This window comes from Sturnus vulgaris, chromosome 17 (genome assembly GCF_052056855.1).
Source record: "Sturnus vulgaris isolate bStuVul1 chromosome 17, bStuVul1.hap1, whole genome shotgun sequence".
NCBI classification, from domain to species: domain Eukaryota; kingdom Metazoa; phylum Chordata; class Aves; order Passeriformes; family Sturnidae; genus Sturnus; species Sturnus vulgaris.
This window is the reverse complement of record NC_142259.1, coordinates 11358648-11376323: the sequence shown is the minus strand read 5'-3', so window position 1 is coordinate 11376323 and position 17676 is coordinate 11358648. Positions and strand designations below refer to the sequence as shown.

The window sequence follows — 17676 nt, the reverse complement described above, 5'->3', positions numbered from 1 at the left end:
TTTTTTAATTACTGGACTAATGTTATCTTTCACAGCATTAGGCACTTGGATGCATCTCATTAACATAAAACACTCTTTTAAAATGTTTATAATTAAACCCCAATTTACCAGCTCTCTGCCATACAATTTTCATTCAGATGGGTTATTTATAGGTTTTGCCATTTGGTTTCCTTGACAGCATTTGTTTTAATATGTCCCATTCTTTCTGAATTAACTGACTTGTTCTCTCTGTCTTAAAGCAACATATTTATATCGACACTTTATTAGAGAAAATTGCAACCTCTTACCGAGAGAGAGCGATTACCTCTTGTATTCCTAAAGTGCATTAAATTAATTTCACAGTGTAATTGAAACCAAGGCAGAGGGCTCATTAATGGTTCCTTATCTCCCGATACTCATTTCTTCTTTCCTTAAAATGTGAGTTCTTGCAAATGAAAGAATGGAACTATAATAACCATTATAAGGTACATTTTTTCTTTTTTTTTTTCTTTTTTTTTTTTTTTTTTTTGTCTTGTGCATGCTGCCTGGGAACCATTTTGCTTGTTCTTAGCAGTGATAGGTAGACAAGAGGTGACCACGCGAAACCCGCCCAGCCTCTTGAGCACAGGTGATTATCAGCTCAGGAAAAGGAAAACTGGTCCAACTCCAGAGGTCTGAGCAGCTTCATGACTTCTTGTTTAATACTTGTTTTGCACGAGAAATTACTTTTACAGTTGCTCCAGCTACAGTATAAAGGGGGGGGCAGTGCTTTCATGGCCCTCCTTCAGTGAAGATCTGCCTGTGCTGAGGGGCAGCTGAGGGCTCAACACCTCTGAAATCTTCACAGCAGCACTCGAGTGTGATGGAAGAGCCCCATGGATCCCCTCTCCACAGGCTGAGTGACCCCTGAGCTTGCATGGAACACAGCTGGTATTTCCAATTATAGGAGCAGTGCCATTTTCTGGGGCTGATTATTGTGCTTATTCATAGACAGATGAGTCCTGCTGTTGGAGAAATGGTGGCAAGAAAAGGAAAACTTGATTCTGTAAGCCCTCTGTGGAAGAACAGAGGAATTATAGAAACTGTAGTTTCTATAGAAACTTCTGCTGGAGCCAGAGATGCTGCAGAATTGAGCCTCAGCAGCACCAAGGCACTCACAGTGGGGAGTAAAGTCACAGTGGGGAGATTCAGAACCTCTCAAGGGTTTTTCATTTTCCATCAGAATGAACTTGGAGGTCTGTGTGCCATAAAATTGCCCCATCATATGTAACACTGGGACCAGGATCATCATTACCTCCAGAAAATTGAAATATAGAGGGGAGGTCCCATCAGTTTGTGGAAATAGGTTCTTCTACTTCAGCCTGATGTGCACAGGATAAGGGGCTGGATGTGACAGTGTTACATGAGATTCATGGGAAAGGAGGGTTGCTGTTCCAGTTTTTAGATGGATTACATTTCTCTAGGAATACTCCCAGTGCTGCATGGCTTTTCCTACCCAGTTGTGACTTCTTTACCCAAAAATTATTTCAGCATTATTGCACATCAGCTGTGATGATACAGGGGCAAAAAGGTGCTGGAATTACTGGGAAGTTCAAATGCATTGGAAAAGAAGGTCCTGATTTTTGGATGTGCATCAGCATGGGAAGAAGGAAACTTCCTGGGAGAGTGTTGGGATCTCAGTAGAGAACCTGGGTCTCAAATGTGACCAGGGACATCTTGGGCTGGAGGGGAAGACTGCAAAAAAATCAGTGGAAAATGAGGAAGGAAAATGTTCCTGCTGTTCACACACAATTTTCCTGCACATGAAAACTGTTGATTTAATAACTCCTGCTCCCTCAAATCCATTGAAGAGGCTTCTTTTGTTTCCTGAAATATATTCTGGTTTTGTAGACAGATAATGTATTTTTTAAACACATCTAATCCCACTTCAAATCTGTTTGTTGCTGCATTTTGTCTCCTAATACACTGGAATATTATTCCTTTGACAGGTTTATTCTGTTTTGCGCTATTTATTTCAGAGGAGTTTATCACGCTTTTTAAGTTGAATGTGTGAAAATGTTTGGTTGTTTTTTTTTTTTTTTTCCCCTGAACAAATTTCTGCCTTCTGAAAGTTATATTTTAGCACTAGTTTTGTGTATCACAATCCCTTTAGGGGCTTCCTTATTCCAGGGCACAGCTTTGAATTAGTGCAGAACCTGGTGCAGAATGGGATGAGGCCAGGAGTGAACTGAATTTGGTATCTCCAGCCCAGTGTCCAGGGGTCAGCATCTCCTCCAGAGCTCTGCTGCATTGCCAGACCCTAATCTTGGGCTCCCCAATTAAAATAAACATCTGGAGTGAAGGGGAAAAGAAGCAAAGTGTTTGAGAGAAAATTTGGGATAGTTTAGCAACAGGAGACTGTGAAAACATAACCTTTGTAATTCAGAGCATCCACTGCCAGGACACAGGTAGCTTCAGGAAAGAAAGGTCTTTGGAGAAATGAAAATAAAATATATTCTAGCTGTGTGAGCCAAGCCTGCCAGGAAACAAAGCAGGCAAGGATTTACCTGGAGCACTGTGGAGGTTCTTGTCCCTTTTCAGGACCCACCTGCTGGGAAAGGATGCTCTTGGCCATGTATTGTGGCTGGCCCTGAGGCAGTGTACATTCATCTTTGTTTGCAGATAAATCGGTAGCCAGATAAAGGAGTGGAAATTAAAGACAAGTCAGAAGTTGGACATGAAAGCCACAAGTGAAGGTCAAATTAAGAAACGTTTTCCTTTGGTTCTTTGGTTTTGTTTTACTTTGTTTGAATGCAGGGAGCATTGGACGAGTTCTCACATGAAATTTAGGGGCTTGTTTTTCATCTCTTCTGCTTGAAAGTTTGCAGGAAGAGCTCGCTGGATGTCACTTGGAGCCTCTTCTGCACAGGGGCTGAGAGGTGGCACAGAGGAGGGGGCAGCAGCATGGGGGGAGGCAGGTCTCTCATGTTTTAGAGGACAGTGGGGTTTCATGTTCCTGACCTTCACACCCTTACACCAACTCGTTTGGATGATCAGGATTTTGTCTCCATTTCCTGATACCTGCAGATCCTTTCTAAGGTGGGTCAGCCACTGGGCAGGTACTGCAGATCCCTTAAAATGATTTTCATAAATAGATTATCATTGTTGGTGTCCTTTAACAACACTTCCAGAGTCATGACAGACTCAGGACTGTTACAAATACATGATGCCTGTTTCCTTAAATAGAATTTTTGATAAGCCAGTATTCAGAAACGGGGTTGATATTAACGAGCTTCTGAGCTTCTTCCAGGAGCTGGACATTAAAAACTATATGGTTGCATTAGGATATGTGATAAAATTACAAGGTAGGTGTGAGACTGTTTTGTAGTATTATTGTAGAGGTTAAAATCTTCATTCCAGTCTTGCCTGGAAGTGCTGCTTCATCTTGGCAGAGCACAGGAAGTGTCCTGGTGTTTATGCAGCACACGTAGAGTGTTTTACACAGGCTCCTAACACTGCCCCAGCTGACTTTGTTTTTTTTTTTTTTTTGCTGGGAGAGAGATTCCTCCTTTCCACACTGCTCACTCAGCTCGGGGTGAAGCCTCCCAGGGCAGGTTTTTTGTAGGTCACCCTGGTCCCTGGGGCACCTTCATCCAGTTGGGCTCAAAAGGTGACTTTATTTCAGTGTTCACTTTGTGCCCACCCCTGGGCTTTGCTCACTGGTTTTGCAGCTTCTGCAGCTGCTGTGGGTGTGGATTTTTCATGATAATCATGATGAGAGCAGGGGAACTACTTAGAGGGGGCTGACTGGGGGAAAAGTCAATAATTGTGGAGAATCTGTTATATATCCATAACATTGTCAGGCACTGAGAAGTTTTTGCCTGGTATCAATCAAAAGATTGATCTCCCTTTGTCGAAGACTACAGAAATCAAGTCACATCTTGAGTTTGAAGTAAATTTGAACTTGTTACATTGGTAATTTTACTCTTTTTCCATTTTTTATAAATTTGAGCTGGTTTTTAAATACAGTTCTGCAAAAGTAAAGAGTTAAAACAGAAACATGCTCTCATCCTCTGAACCATCACATCACTTGTTGGCATCACAGCAGCTCTCTTTAGCTGAGCTCTTGTTTCAGGGAAATGTTATAACCTTTCTTATTCTTGGGGACCATATATCTACTTTTAGTACAAATTAAGGGCTTTTCTTTTGAAGAGAGAGGAAATAAAACAGGAGGAAAAAAGTAAAGCCTTTGTGCTGGATTTGCCTGGAATCTCCAGGATCAATTATTCACTTACAGCTATTTTTTAATTCTCATTCAGCTTAGCCCTCTTAGCTTAGCTGATCTTGATGCCTCACTGTGTGTTTACCCTCATCCTCCTACAGATTCCACCCATAAGCCTGAAAATCCCTCATACAAATTCTGGTCTGTCTTCCTCTCCAGGACTGCTTTGTTTTGCAGCTCTCTCCTCTCAGAATACGGTTGAAAGCTTTTGGCTCTCATCATTCTGCCTGTTCCTTTTGAGCTTTGTTAAAGCAATGAGTGTGTCTCATTATAGTCTTAAGCCTGAGCTGTTTGCAGTCTTCAGTAACTGGAGGTGGAAAATTGGTGTAGTGACGTTGTGAGTGGTGATCCTCTTTGTGATATTCATTTTTTTAAATAAATTGCAACAAAGAAATAGCCAAAGAGGAACCTGGCTTTTAGATGTGATAAGCTGTTCCACTCTGTTGGCTCATGGTTCATGGAGGCACCAGCACCATGCACAGATGTTTTTTTAGTGCTAATACACTGCTGGAGGGTATGGTCACCCTGGGCTGGTGCTGGGTATTTCCACACCAGGATGTAAAAATTCCACATATATCTCAGAGTTATCATTGCTGGAGGTACATGTCTGCCCTTGTGTTTCCATGTCAGACTGTGTTTTGCAGATATAGATATTATCAGGACTGAAAACATGAGGGAAAACATTCCTGCATGCAGAGCTGCTTTAATAATTTGTAGGCCACTCACATAGAAAGCACCATAAAAAAATAAATAAAGGAAATCGTGTTTACAAGTGATTTGAGAATAGCTGTCTTTTGAATACAAGCCTCCAGGTCTATTAGGAGATTTTGCATTCAGCCCACTGCCTGGCCATTATGTGCTGCAAAGAAATTACTCTGATTGTGCAGATCATTTCAGCACGTAATGACTGGGAGCCCAATATTTTTCATTAATTTTTCTGGGTTAAATAATGCTCTGATGTAATTTTTCTGATTGTTCTTTGTTCCACGAGCTGATTTCTTTCTGAAGAAGCTGTGTTCTTAGGTGTTACAGTTTTGAAACCAAACCTCATCATTGCCAGACTTGTCCCCTTGCTGGGTCTTTCCTGTCACCTGGAGGTGGCTCAACTTCCCATTTCTTGGGTTGCTTCTCTCATTTTTTCCCTCCCTTCTTCACAGTTGGGTCTGAATATTTGACCCACCTGTCCTTAGAATCATTTTATTTGATTTCTTTTCTTCTCCTGTGGAGCTTTGGGATGCTTCTCTCTCCTCCAGTGTCTTGGCTACTGGTGATTGTGGTGCCACTTCCATTGCAGGATTTTGTGCCTCACCAGCTGGAAATCTCACACAAATACATGACTTTTCCTGCTGCTTATGGCTCTCTTGAATTCTTTTTCCTGGCAGTGTCATTTTTTTTTAAATGCAGTATTGCAGTTGCTGCCTAAAGTAAAGAATGTTTCAAATTGCAGTTTGTGAAATAGGTTTTATGGAAGAAACTTGTATTATCAGCCCTGCTTAGCTACCTGCACTCAGTAATCATTCTTTCCTGGATGTTTTTCAGAGTGCCACCTCCACAGAGGAGGTTGTTTTATATTTTGTGGCTTATTTTCAAATAATATACCTGTGCAGAAATTGCTGGGAGAGAGATTGCCATGGTATCTGTCCAGGTTTTGCCCCAGAGGGTGCTGGCCCTGCCCAGGCCCCAAGGCTGCCAGAGCTCCAGGGATGCTCAGGGTGGAATTTTGGGGTGTCTGGGCAGGGCCAGGAGCTGGACTTGAGGATCCTGATGTGTCTCTTCCAGCTCAGCATATTCTGTGGTTCTATGAATCAACAGCAGCATGGCCAGATTAAACCTTAATTAAAACCTTAATTAAACCATCAGTGTGTGATGATCCAGAAACCTGACTTCTCATGGGCTGGTGAGCTGGACAGCTCGGGGAAATTGGCCATTTGCCCCTGTCCTGCTCTCTTTGCATCCCTGCAGCATCACCAGAACTGTATCTCCCATGAATGTGCTTCCTCTGCTGCCTTCTGTCTCACTGCAAGATGCTGGGTCTGGGAATTTTGGAAAGGATTGAAGAGAAACAAAGTCAACTGGGTTGCTAGGAAAGGACTAAAATGTTGTTATAGCTCTGAGTGACCAGTGGAGTGCTGGGTGAATGTCAGAGGCAGGCCACTGCTCTGGCTGCTGGGATGGTGCATTTTGTACACTGCATAAATGAGTATCTCTGAGAGCAGCAGCCTGGTGGAGGAGATGAGGCTAAGAAAAGATAAGATACTAGATAAATAGATAGGGAGTCAGGGGACCTACAGTCTTCAGTCCTCTGGCACTGCCTTCTGTCATTTGCCTTCCTTATTAAGAAAGCAAGCTTAGGGCAGAAAATTGTCCTAGTTCTTGTTAGTGCAGAGTAATGGGGTCCTGAGCTCTGTGGGGGCTCTGGGTGCCACTGAAATGCACACACTAGGAACAGTGGTGACCTGCTCTGTGTCTCACTATTCCAGCATCCAGCTTCTGTTACAAGGAACAATTCATTCCAGGAAATGTGGTGGAAGGAACCACTAGGAAATACAGTTGCAGTTTATTTTCATTCCTTTTTAATGCCAGCAATATATAAACACAGTTTTTCAGAAGGAAAAGGGTTGCCCCTCAAGTACAGTCATGCAGAGATTTGCAAGTGTGTTTAAAGATATTTGTATGAAATGGCCATCTGAGCAGTTTTTATGGGCTGCTGTGCTCAGAGGATTTCAGATCCTGCATCTCTATAAAGGAGAGAAGCGAAACTGAATTCTAAAACAGCGTTTCTGTCAGGAGCAGCAGAAGTCATGTCCTGTGAGAAACAGCTCACAGAACTCCTCCTGCCAGGGTAGGAATGTTCTTACCTGCAGCTGCTGCTGGGACAGGTGGGAAAGCAGAGTAACCAGAGGAGATTTAGACATCTGCATGGAAAATATGCCACAACAGCAGGAAAACAATGGACTTTTGCAGTAATGTTTCATTACAAGGCTTTGAGAACCCCAGAGTCAGGAATTTGCTGACACTGTCATATTCTCCATTCCTAGGCACTATTAGCTGAGACAACTTACAAATGGTTGGGCTGGTAGCCTAAAGGAATTGCTGGCCTTTGCCCAGAGAGATAGAGTTGTCCAGAAGATTGGAGTGAACTGGTCACTGTGGTGTGGAGGTGTCAGGATGGATAATGAACTGTTCTTCTCCTCCTGGAACTGCAGGAGCCTGCAGTGGGGTGGGAAATATCAGAGAGAAACACTCTGACCACACATTGCCTGGAGTAACGAGCAACAGCCTGGCAAAATCAATCCAGTCTGCTGGATTGGAAGATGGAGTTGACATCAGGCTCTTATTTCTTCTAACACAGCTCACACTTCATGAGGGTATTCAGATGGTACAAAAATGAGGGGCGTCTGACTGTGCTGTTTATAGTAGAAAACCATTCTCCAACACCTATTATTTAGGGTCATGGGAGTAACTGCAGCTCAGCTGAAGGATAATTTGGAGTACTTCTGACTTTGACGTCAAATGAATGGAGTTTTAGCCATTTTCAGGGAAAAATTGTACCTTTCTCGTTGCCTTTGTTGTGTGACAGTGTGGGGATTGCCTGCCTGATGGTGTATAGCTCACCTCTTGGACACATTGACTGCAGGATTGTGGGAGAGCTTGTCAAATAAAGATGGAAATAGGCAACTGATAGTTATTTTCATGCTCAGGAGTCCCATTAATGCATTTCAGACGTGAGCACAGAAGTTATCATTGAAGTCTTAACTGAATGGGCAAATTGGTGAATGCAGCAGAATAGTAGAATTGTCAGGGGCAAATGCTGAAAATGATACGTGTGATGCCAAGAGCCAGCCCTTTTTGCTTGGTAAATTTTGTGTTTTGCACTGGCTAAACTAGATTAACAGCTTAGCTGTAGGAGAAATGAAATCATGCTTTTATCACTGCATCATCTCTTAGAGCATATGCAGTTAAACATGTGGCAAAGAGGCAAAACAACACCCCAGTGACAGTAACACTGCTGTCTCACCAACACATGGACTTGACTGAATATTATCTCCCCAAGCAAGTGACTTCATGAGCAGAAGTGATTCAGATTTCCTGAAGATCAGCAGCACAGAGCTGTCAAAAGAGCACAACTTGACTGATGTCAGCCCTCTGTGCTCACCTTTGATTCCCTTTCCTTACCACGTTTAAGCTGCAGAGGAAGACCTGGCTGACTCCAGAAACGAAGGTGAAGCCCAAGATAAGAGTGGATCTCATGTAACATGAATTCATTTAACTTCATAAGCTGCAGTGGTGATATTTTTAGGAGCAGTTAAGTGTAACAGGAATATAATGAAGATAGGCTTATTTAGTCTTTAGAGTAGCCATGACTCAAATCTTATGGGGCTTTCTAAATCAAGCTCAGTGGCTTAAGCTATATCTGGAAATATTCTGTGCAGCAAGCAGTGAAGTCAGCAGAGCTAAGGTCTGTAATGAGGACTAATGAGGTCTCAACAGTAGGGTAGAGGGCAGATTTCTCCAAGGTGCTTAGTTACAGCAGAAATGCTGTGCAAATAATGTTCCTAAATATGTTTTATTTTCGGGTGTGTAGATTTCACTTGTTAAAAAAAACAAACAAAACCCCAGAAAGTTTCAAATATAAATTATGCTCTGTTTTTTGGACTGAAGAAGTGATGCCTGGTGTGTGATGTTAAAGGGTGCTGAGGAGCTGGAATTGCCCAGAGCAGCTGTGGCTGCCCCTGGATCCCTGGAAGTGTCCAAGGCCAGGCTGGATGGAGCTCCAAGGTTCAGCCTGGTCTTGTAAAAGGTGTCCTTGCCCATAGTTGGGGGTTGGAATGAGATGGGCTTTAAGGTCCCTTCTACCTCAAATCATTCCATGATTCTGTGTGGAGGGTGCTCTGTATGATGGATTAATGCTTGTTACATGTATATCTCTAATGAGATGTCTAAAAAAGCCAGGCCTCCAATACACTGAGAAACACAAATGTGAGCTGATCTTAGAGGGAAAAAAGTTTCTGCCAGAAGTATTATTATTATTACACGTTACTGTGCTCACTATTTCGATGAGTAAGAATTGCAAGTCCATTTAAACTATTTGAGATAAAAATTAGAACTGTTGCTCTCCTGTTTCTGGGTGCATGCTGAGTGCTTTGCAAGACTAAATGCCCCATTACAGTATAACTTAGTAAAATATTAGAGTCATTTGCACTACACTGGGATTTTACACCCTATTACTGCTCTGAATTATCTGTCATTAGCCCTCATTAAAGGCAGATTTGGTTAGATGGACAATTGTCTATTGCAATTTGGTTGCAAATATGTTGTTAGGCTTTCAAATGAATATTTAAAGTGGATCATTGCACAGTTTGCCTACATATTCTTTTTTTTTTTTTTTTATCTTGTCCTTCCTCTCCCTCCATCTTTTAAGGAGCTTCCACCCAGAATTCCAATGCAGTGGAACCCGAAAAACAAGTTGACAGCACGGTGAAAATGGCTGGAGTTATAGCTGGTCTCCTGATGTTTGTTATTATCCTCTTGGGAGCAATGCTTACCATCAAAAGAAGGTAAGTTTCTGCTTTGCTTCCATCTTGGACCTCTGGGCTACGTTGTTGTAGTTTCCAAAGGAAGAATAAATAGAGATCAAAGATTCTTTATGTGTGACAGAGCAGCAGTTAATGCCTGTGTACACACCACTGACACTAAGGGTTGCAGCCCAGAAGAAATGCCAGTTCTGGGAGATCCAGCAACGAAAGAATGGTTGTTACTGCAAAGAGATAATGATAATTAGCTCTAATATAACGATATTATATTAATGATAATTAATGTCAAGGGACAAGTCACGAAGTAGCATGGAGAAGTACAAGGGGATGAAAGGAGAACCTCTCCTAACAGGAAGGGCTGAGAGACTCGGGATTGTTCAGTCTGGGGAAGAGAAGGTTTGGAGCCTTCCAGTACTTGAAGGGAGCCTACAAGAAGGATGGAGAGAGACAGCTCACAAGGCTCTGGAGTGACAGGACAGGGACAAGGAGAGGCTTCAAGCTGACAGAGAGCAGGGTTATATCAGACATTAGCAAGAAATGCTTCCCTGTGAGAGAGCTGAGGCCCTCACACAGGTTGCCCAGAGAAGCTGTGGCTGCTTCATCCCAACCATTCTCCCAACACTTGGTTCTTCTGATGCTTTGGCTGTCACAACTGCTACAACAGAAGTTATTGCCTCACAGACAACACAGGCAAACCCCCAAGCAAAATCACTCACAATGCAGAATAAGCTGGACCCTGAGGATCCATTTGCTCCATATGAACATTCCCAAGCTCCTGCTGAGCTCAGCTGACCCCTGAGAGTGCACAGGACCTTCAGCTGAGCTTGCCTGGTCCCTGGAGGAGCAGTGTTGGGTGAATTTGGGAGTGATGTCCCATGCACAGAACTTTGCTCTCTGGTTTTGCCATAGGGTCTCTAAACCTGGGCAATTTTCTTCAAAGTTAACATTAGAAAGGAGATGAGTGGGAGTATTAGAAATCTAAATTCTCCCTTTTTTCCCCTAGAGCTGGAAAATTACAGTTTCCCCTGTGCTCTTCCCACAGCAGCCCCTCCCAGGGCAGACAAGCAGAATCCCTGCAGTCTGCATCTCTGTTTGCTGCAATTTGCTGGGATACCCACTGGAAGACACACTGAAATAAGGAATGAACTGGCTCATTGGCTTCAAAATCTTTTCCCATTTAGAAGCTCTGAGTACAGGAGGAGGTTTGGGAGGCTGTAGCACACCTCCAGCACCAGAGGTGCTGATCACATCCATTCTGGGCTCCCTTGGATGGGCACCACCAGCCCCGTCCAGCTGGGGCTCAGAGCTGCATATGGACAAGTGTTCCCTGAAGATGAACTTCAGCCTGTCAGGCTCATTTCATTTGTAAACTAGTGTGGGTTGGGGCCTTTATAAAAGGAGAAGCTGATTTGGGCCACAAATTGATTGGAACTTCTGGAGGAACAGAGCTGAAAGTTTGAGCTCTTCTGAGAGAACAGTTTAACAACAGAGTTCTCTTTTTATTTTGCAAACAGAAGCATTTGGAGCTTAAGCCCTTGCATTCCATGTTTGCATTAGCCTCAGTTTAAAACCAGTTCCCAATGCACCAAGGCCTCAGTGTACAAATAGTGTAGCCTTGCAAGGCAACAATTCAGAAAAATAATTTAATAAGCTGAACTTGAGATGTTGTCTTCAAATGAAGCTGGAAAACATCCCAGTGAAATCTGTCCATTGTCCAGGGCATCACAGCTCAGTGGGAACAGGCACAGGATTTCCTGGATGAAGCATTTTGTTAACCAGTGCAGAGAGCAGAGGAGGGAGAGGGATTAGAAGAGAAGGAAGACATTGGTTTGAGATAAGCTTTGGTATCATCAGGAGCCTCTTTTTATTGCTGTGAGACTCACCAGATTGGCAGCACGCTGCTTGGAACCTTTCAGCCACAGAGCATGAGCAAGCAGCACTCAGTTGCTCACAGTTTCAGCAGAACAAGTTGCAAGAACTCCAGCAACTCAAAAATTTCTGGGGGCTGGTAAAGTTTTAGAGGGTTTAGTCAGATATGTGAAGCTAAATTAAGCCAACCAGTGTATTTATGCAGTGGAAAAATTGGGTTTGACTTTATGTTTGTTGTCTGAAAGTTTTAGTTGAAACTTGGGGCTGTCTAAAGTCTGCTGAAGTTTCCATATCTGTATATCTATGTCAAAATGGTGTGTACATATAAATTTCTGTTTTAAACATGACTGTCTTACAGTATTTAAAATCAAAACCATTAACAGTTTGTTTTCTTGGTTTTGGGAACCCACTAACACCAGAAGTTAAGTCATCATATCATCATTACAAGCATATGACATAAAAATTGCTGCCACGTAATGGAGAGAAACTTTATACAAGGACATGAAGTGACAGGACAAGGGGGGGGGGGGCTTCAAACTGAAAGGGATTAAATTTAGATTGGATATCAGGAAGAAGTTCTTCACTCTGAATGTGATAAGGCCCTGGCACAGGGTGCCCAGAGCAGCTGTGGCTGCCCCTGGATCCCTGGCAGTGCCCAAGGCCAGGTTGGACAGGGCTTGGAGCAGCCTGGGACAGTGGAAGCTGTCCCTGCCCATGGCAGGGGGGTTGGAATAAACTTGAATTCCATCCCAAACCACTCTGTGATTCTGTGATAATTTAGCCTGTTAATTTAGTAGTGGTTATCAGTGCCCACATGACTGTATGTGCCTGCAAAAGGCAGAACCACATTCTTTCATTAACAGATATCCTGAAATACCTCATTTTTATTGTATGAAAGTGTTTCTAATTCTCTAAGGAGCTTGTTTTTTCCATAATATTATTTAAATACATTTGTGTAACAGAGAATACAGAATCATTTTGTAAAAACAAAGCGAAACAAGAAAAACAAGATAGATTTTCAGGAGAAAATACCCTTTGACTTTGCCCCTCCCCAAAGGATTTGATTTTGGTCAGTTCTGATTTCATCTGGCCAGTTTTAATTCTGATGTAATTGTGACTTGTATTTCCCTGGAGTGAAGAATGTGACACCTCTCAGGCTGGTGTGTTTGAGCAGACAAAGCCTCCACTGACCCCTTTAAATATAAGACTGAATAAATAGGATCAGACAGCCTGTCATGGATGCACTGTAAATAAGTTCTTTAAACTGCTGTCGGTAGCAAAAAATGAGATTTGGGGCTATGTAGGGTCTAGGATTATTTTCTCCTATAAAAATTCAGCTCCTTATTCTGGATTAGGATTTAGGTTGTTACCTTAAACTCATTAAATAAAGCCCCAAAGCCACCAGGGCAGAACATCCCCAAGCTGTAGAATTAGGAAAAGAGACATTTGCACATTCAGTGACCAGTGTCCCCCCTGTGTCCCTGCTCCAGGTGGGAGGCAGGCAGGGCTTTGGGTTGTGCTGTACATTCTAGAACCAGGTCATGTTTTTATTGAACCATAACTCTGACCAGTTCTCACAGTTAAGCTTTGAAATATTCTTTAATAAGTCCTTACTTCAGGCTGCATATTTTGGAAGAATGTGAGCCAAAATGCCCAATTCCAAAACGTAATCCTCCCTTTGTTTGTCTTCCTTTATTTTCTATCCTTGTGGAGCAAACCTTTCTGAGCTTTTCCTCTGCAGCCTGGAGGGATGTGCAGCTTTTTAATGAGGGCTGGGAGTCTGGTGGGATCCCAGAGTCTGTGGCCCAGACAGGAGAGCAGCAGAAAGAACAGCAAGATGTTCAAGGGAGCAGTTCCAGTCCATAGAGCTGTGTGAGCCCTGCTCCTGGCCTCTCACAGGGCTTGGTTCAGTTGAATCATTTTGGGGATTTCAGGGGTTCAGCTGTGTGTGCTCTCATTTTCTACATCTTGGTCATGCTTTCCTTAGTTTAGAGGCTCAGTGGAGCTCAGATTTTCACAGGGAAGCTCAGTGGCAATCACTGCACCTTCACTGGTGCATTGCTCTGTAGAATTGCTGCTTTCAGGAGATAACAGCATTTAGTTAAAACACATCCAGATGTATCTTGGAACCAGTGCCATTCTAATAACTTGGCATCCATCAGGAATCTGGCCAAAATAGCAGGTTTATAGCAAAGGCCATCAGGAAAACCATGCCACTTGAGTTTAATCCTCATGAGCTGCTCTTTTCCACAGAGGGTGGTTGTGCACAGAGTGACTGAGCTGAACCTGGTTTCCACATGTGCTTGTGGAAGTTGTGTTCAGAGCAACCATAACAGTGAACCCTTGAAAGCTGCATTTGCATTTCTAAGCGATTCCTAGTCACCCTGGTATCTTCAAGGATGGGATTTTAAAGCTGTGTGCAATAGGTTGAAGTTTGTGTTTCCCTGTTTTTCCCTGTCTTGATCACTGCTGCTGCTTCTGTGGCTTCTTGTGGCTGGTGGTCAATCTCTAATACTCTGGGCTAGGTCTCTTGTGAACCAGTCTTTTCAGAGAAAAAAAAAGACTTTCCAGCTATAAAAGGGAAAATATCACCTCTTAAGCTACAACTGATTGCCAAGGCTCAGTTTGTGGTGCTGCTCAAAATGTTGTGAAATGAATTGTTGAGAAACTGTGCTAGAAAATGCTTAATCACAGTGATGCAGAAAGCTAATGCATGCCCCCAGTGCTCAGCTATAAATATGGAGTGATGCTTGAATTGTTAATGAACTATTTGCATCTTAGAGTTTGATGAAGCTTGATTTATCATTAGACTATTTGCTCATTGTCTAAATATTCCAAAATTGTGGCCTTCTTACATTGTCACTTCCCTATTTATTGTTATTTGTATTAATAGCTGTGACATCTTTCTTTCCATTTCAGAAATACCAAAGCACTTGAGAGGCAAAATTAAATCTCATTGCCCATGTTACTGACATGATAAAGTGAGGGAATTAAAGGTGAGGGGATTTATTTATGATGGCAGAAGTGGAAACACAACCTGTCTCCAGTTCAGTATCTGTTTATTCCTCACCAACACACAGCTCCTGAAACAAGTGTAGGCAAATAGGATTTCAGTACAGAAAACAGCACAAATACTTTGTATATTTAAAAAGAAGCCCGGAGTTCATCTAAATCTAATTATGTGCTTTTCTCTTTTTCTCATTTTGGATATTTTGTTCATCTGACTGGCCATCAATATTTAGAAGAAATGCCTATTCCTACTCCTACTACTTGTAAGTACTTGACTGGGGATGAGATTTTTTTGAGCATGTCCATCCTGTGGTAATTTTGTGCTTTGTTGTATTCTTTTTTTTTTTTTTTTCCTTTTTACCACTCCATTTATCCTTGTCTTTCCAGCAGCTTGTGTTTTATTTTCCCAGTTGCATGCTGTTATGTTTTCCTCATTTTCCCCCTGTACCTGTACCTGTACCTGCAGCCATATGAATGTCCACAGATATGTCAGTTACTGTTTATAGCTCTTCAAACTGGATATTCATCTTTAGATTGGATATCAGGAAAAATTTCTTCACCAAAAGGGCTGTCCAGCACTAGAACACGTGGCCCAGGGAAGGGATGGAGTGAGTCACCACTAAGACATTTAAAAGTTGTGTGGATGTGGCACTTGGGGACAGGTTTCAGGGATGGACATGGCAGTGCTGGAGGAACAGTTGGAGTTGATGATCTTGGAAATCTTTTCCAACATAAATGATTCTGTGATTCTGTAAATGCTAATGGACAGAGTGTGCCAAGTGCACTTTTCAAATTGTCCACTGCTCGTAGCCAGACTTCAGAGGAATTCACACCTGAAAGTTATTGTTGGGAATTTCTCAGCCATGGATGTAAGGTTTTTAAAAACCTTAAGGTTTCTGACAACTGGGAGTTGACATTATCCCAGCAAACATCCCTGTTCCTGGAGCTGCCAGGTTCTGAGTGTTGGTTTAGATCATTGGATGATGAAGTGGTTCAGATATTCAGATCTAAATCACCTGTCCAGTCCTAATGACAATGCTGCATAATTAAGGCAGTTGTTAAGGCACATGAAAATGTTTCACACATCGGTACTTCCAGAGCCATCTGTTGCCTAAAGACTGAGGGGCTGGGAAGCAATCAGGGCCAAGCTGTTTCTGCCAGGATAATGGTTGTCTGAGGATCCGGGGGAGGAGAGGGCTGGATCAATGATGTGAGGAAAAAGTCCTGGAGAAGTGAGTTGAATGCCTCTGCTGCCATCAGAGGAATGGGAGGGATGGAGAAGGCAGCTGTTGCTGCAGACAGGAGCAGCTCTGCCCTCTCCAGCTCTCAGAAGCAGCAGGAGCCCTGTCATCATCATCATCATCACTTGTCAGGGCTCTGAAACCCACCGGGTTGTCCAAAGGGCCACATCAGCCCTGACAGCCCCTCCTGGTCTGCTGCTCCAGGAGCTCTGCCCCTTCCTGTAGTTCCTCTTTGTCTCATCTTGGCACTTTTTTCTGGAAGGTGTTCAGCAGGTCAGCAGAATGAGAGGGTTAATGTGCTGCCATTTTCAGGGGAGCTGATTTCGTTTCCATATGAGTTGCTTGACGTCCAAAGAACAGGGCAAAGGAGGATCCCTCTGCACCACTGTGCTTGGAGGGATTTTGTTTCTCCATGGCCCCACAGGAGCTATTGAAAGAGGAACCTTTCCCACTTTCCAAGCACGTGAGGAATCTTGGGACACCATCACGAGTCATGACTTTGCCCAGTGATGTAATTGTAAATGCAGAGTAACTCCACTTCCTCTAGACCTCACACTGGTTCACCAAGAATGAAATTTGACCTCAAGCAGTCAGATTAAAGAGGAGGTTAACTAAGTGTAAACTAGGGGATAGTTCTAACCCAAAGGTGCTATGAGCTAGTTGAATTTATTGATAGAACCTTTCCTCTTCTGCACATTTCTCGTGTTTTACTGTTTGGTTTCCTTACAACCAGTAGCACCACTGCCTGAGAAATTCAGTGCCAGGTTTCCCATTACAATTCTGTCTTTTTCCAGCAGGCAGTATGTGGTCAGCATGTTCCCTGCTTCATTTTATTTTGAGATCTGTGTGTTAAAGAGATGAATCAACTTCTGAGTCCTCTGTGACCCATTTTGCAGCAGCACAGCATTGCTTTAAGCAGTCAGCTGAGGATTGCTCTGCCAGAGCAAGCACAGGGTCCTTAAGGGGTCTGTTTGCTGTGGGTCAATTTGCTAGACCCTTTTTCCTCAGGGAGCAGTGCAGTGACTCAGGAAAAGTGAAGAGAAAACCCTCTGGAGGGTCACCCAAGCCTGAGGTTGCAACGAGCTTCAGCAGAGGCAGAAGGAAGGGCTTTAATACAGTTTAATGAGGCAGATGTCCACCATGCAGCACATCACACCAGGGAGAAGCCAGAGGTGCCATCAGGCAAGCTGGGTGTTCATAGGAGCCAGTGCAGACTGGAGCTCAGCTTGCAGAAACCATGGAGCTTTTCCACTCCACTAGCACACCCAAAATTTTCTGCAAAGAGCTCATTCTCAGCTCAGTGCTGGTGGTGTCCCAGGGACAGCTCTGCAAGCTGGAGCATCCTGGTAGTGAAGGCAGGACATCAACAACCACCTCAGCATGGACATTCCCAGCAGCAGGCTCTGCGTGCCAGCTCTTGGGTTCACATGGACATTTGGTCTGTTCCATGTGCTGGGAAAACCAAGCTCTGCTTTGGGCTTTTTTCCCCCTGAACAATAGTCAAGGTAGAAGGGGTGTTCCAGCAGTGAGGGGAGAAAGCAGGAGAGCCCATGAAGGAGCACCCAGGGCAGTTCTACTGAGTTTCATGTTTCAAGTTTCACATGAAATAGGGTGTTTCATTAGAATTGCAGATGAAGATCTGAAATTCCTAAGGACTGTGCAATTCTTAGCCAAACTTGATTCAGATTGCTCTGGACTCTCATGAGTAGAGAGGTGGGATTTAAGTTTATTTGAAATGTTGTGGAAATAACAGCAGCAGTATGGTTATATACAGATTTTTTTT

At 43.2% G+C, this 17676-nt stretch overlaps 1 protein-coding gene across 13 annotated transcripts in view; it reads left to right on the top strand.

Moving 5' to 3' along the window:
- PTPRT (protein tyrosine phosphatase receptor type T) overlaps nt 1-17676 on the top strand; it is a 432144-nt gene that overhangs the window by 353111 nt on the left and 61357 nt on the right. For 5 of the 13 annotated variants that reach the window (XM_088175099.1, XM_088175093.1, XM_088175098.1 and 2 more), the window contains exons 14-16: nt 551-607; nt 9663-9799; nt 14851-14915. In XM_088175099.1, the coding sequence (XP_088031225.1) occupies nt 551-607; nt 9663-9799; nt 14851-14915 (259 nt within the window). The remainder of the gene's footprint in view (nt 1-550; nt 608-9662; nt 9800-14850; nt 14916-17676) is intronic. The other 8 variants (XM_088175102.1, XM_088175100.1, XM_088175101.1 and 5 more) reach the window with 4 other exon arrangements.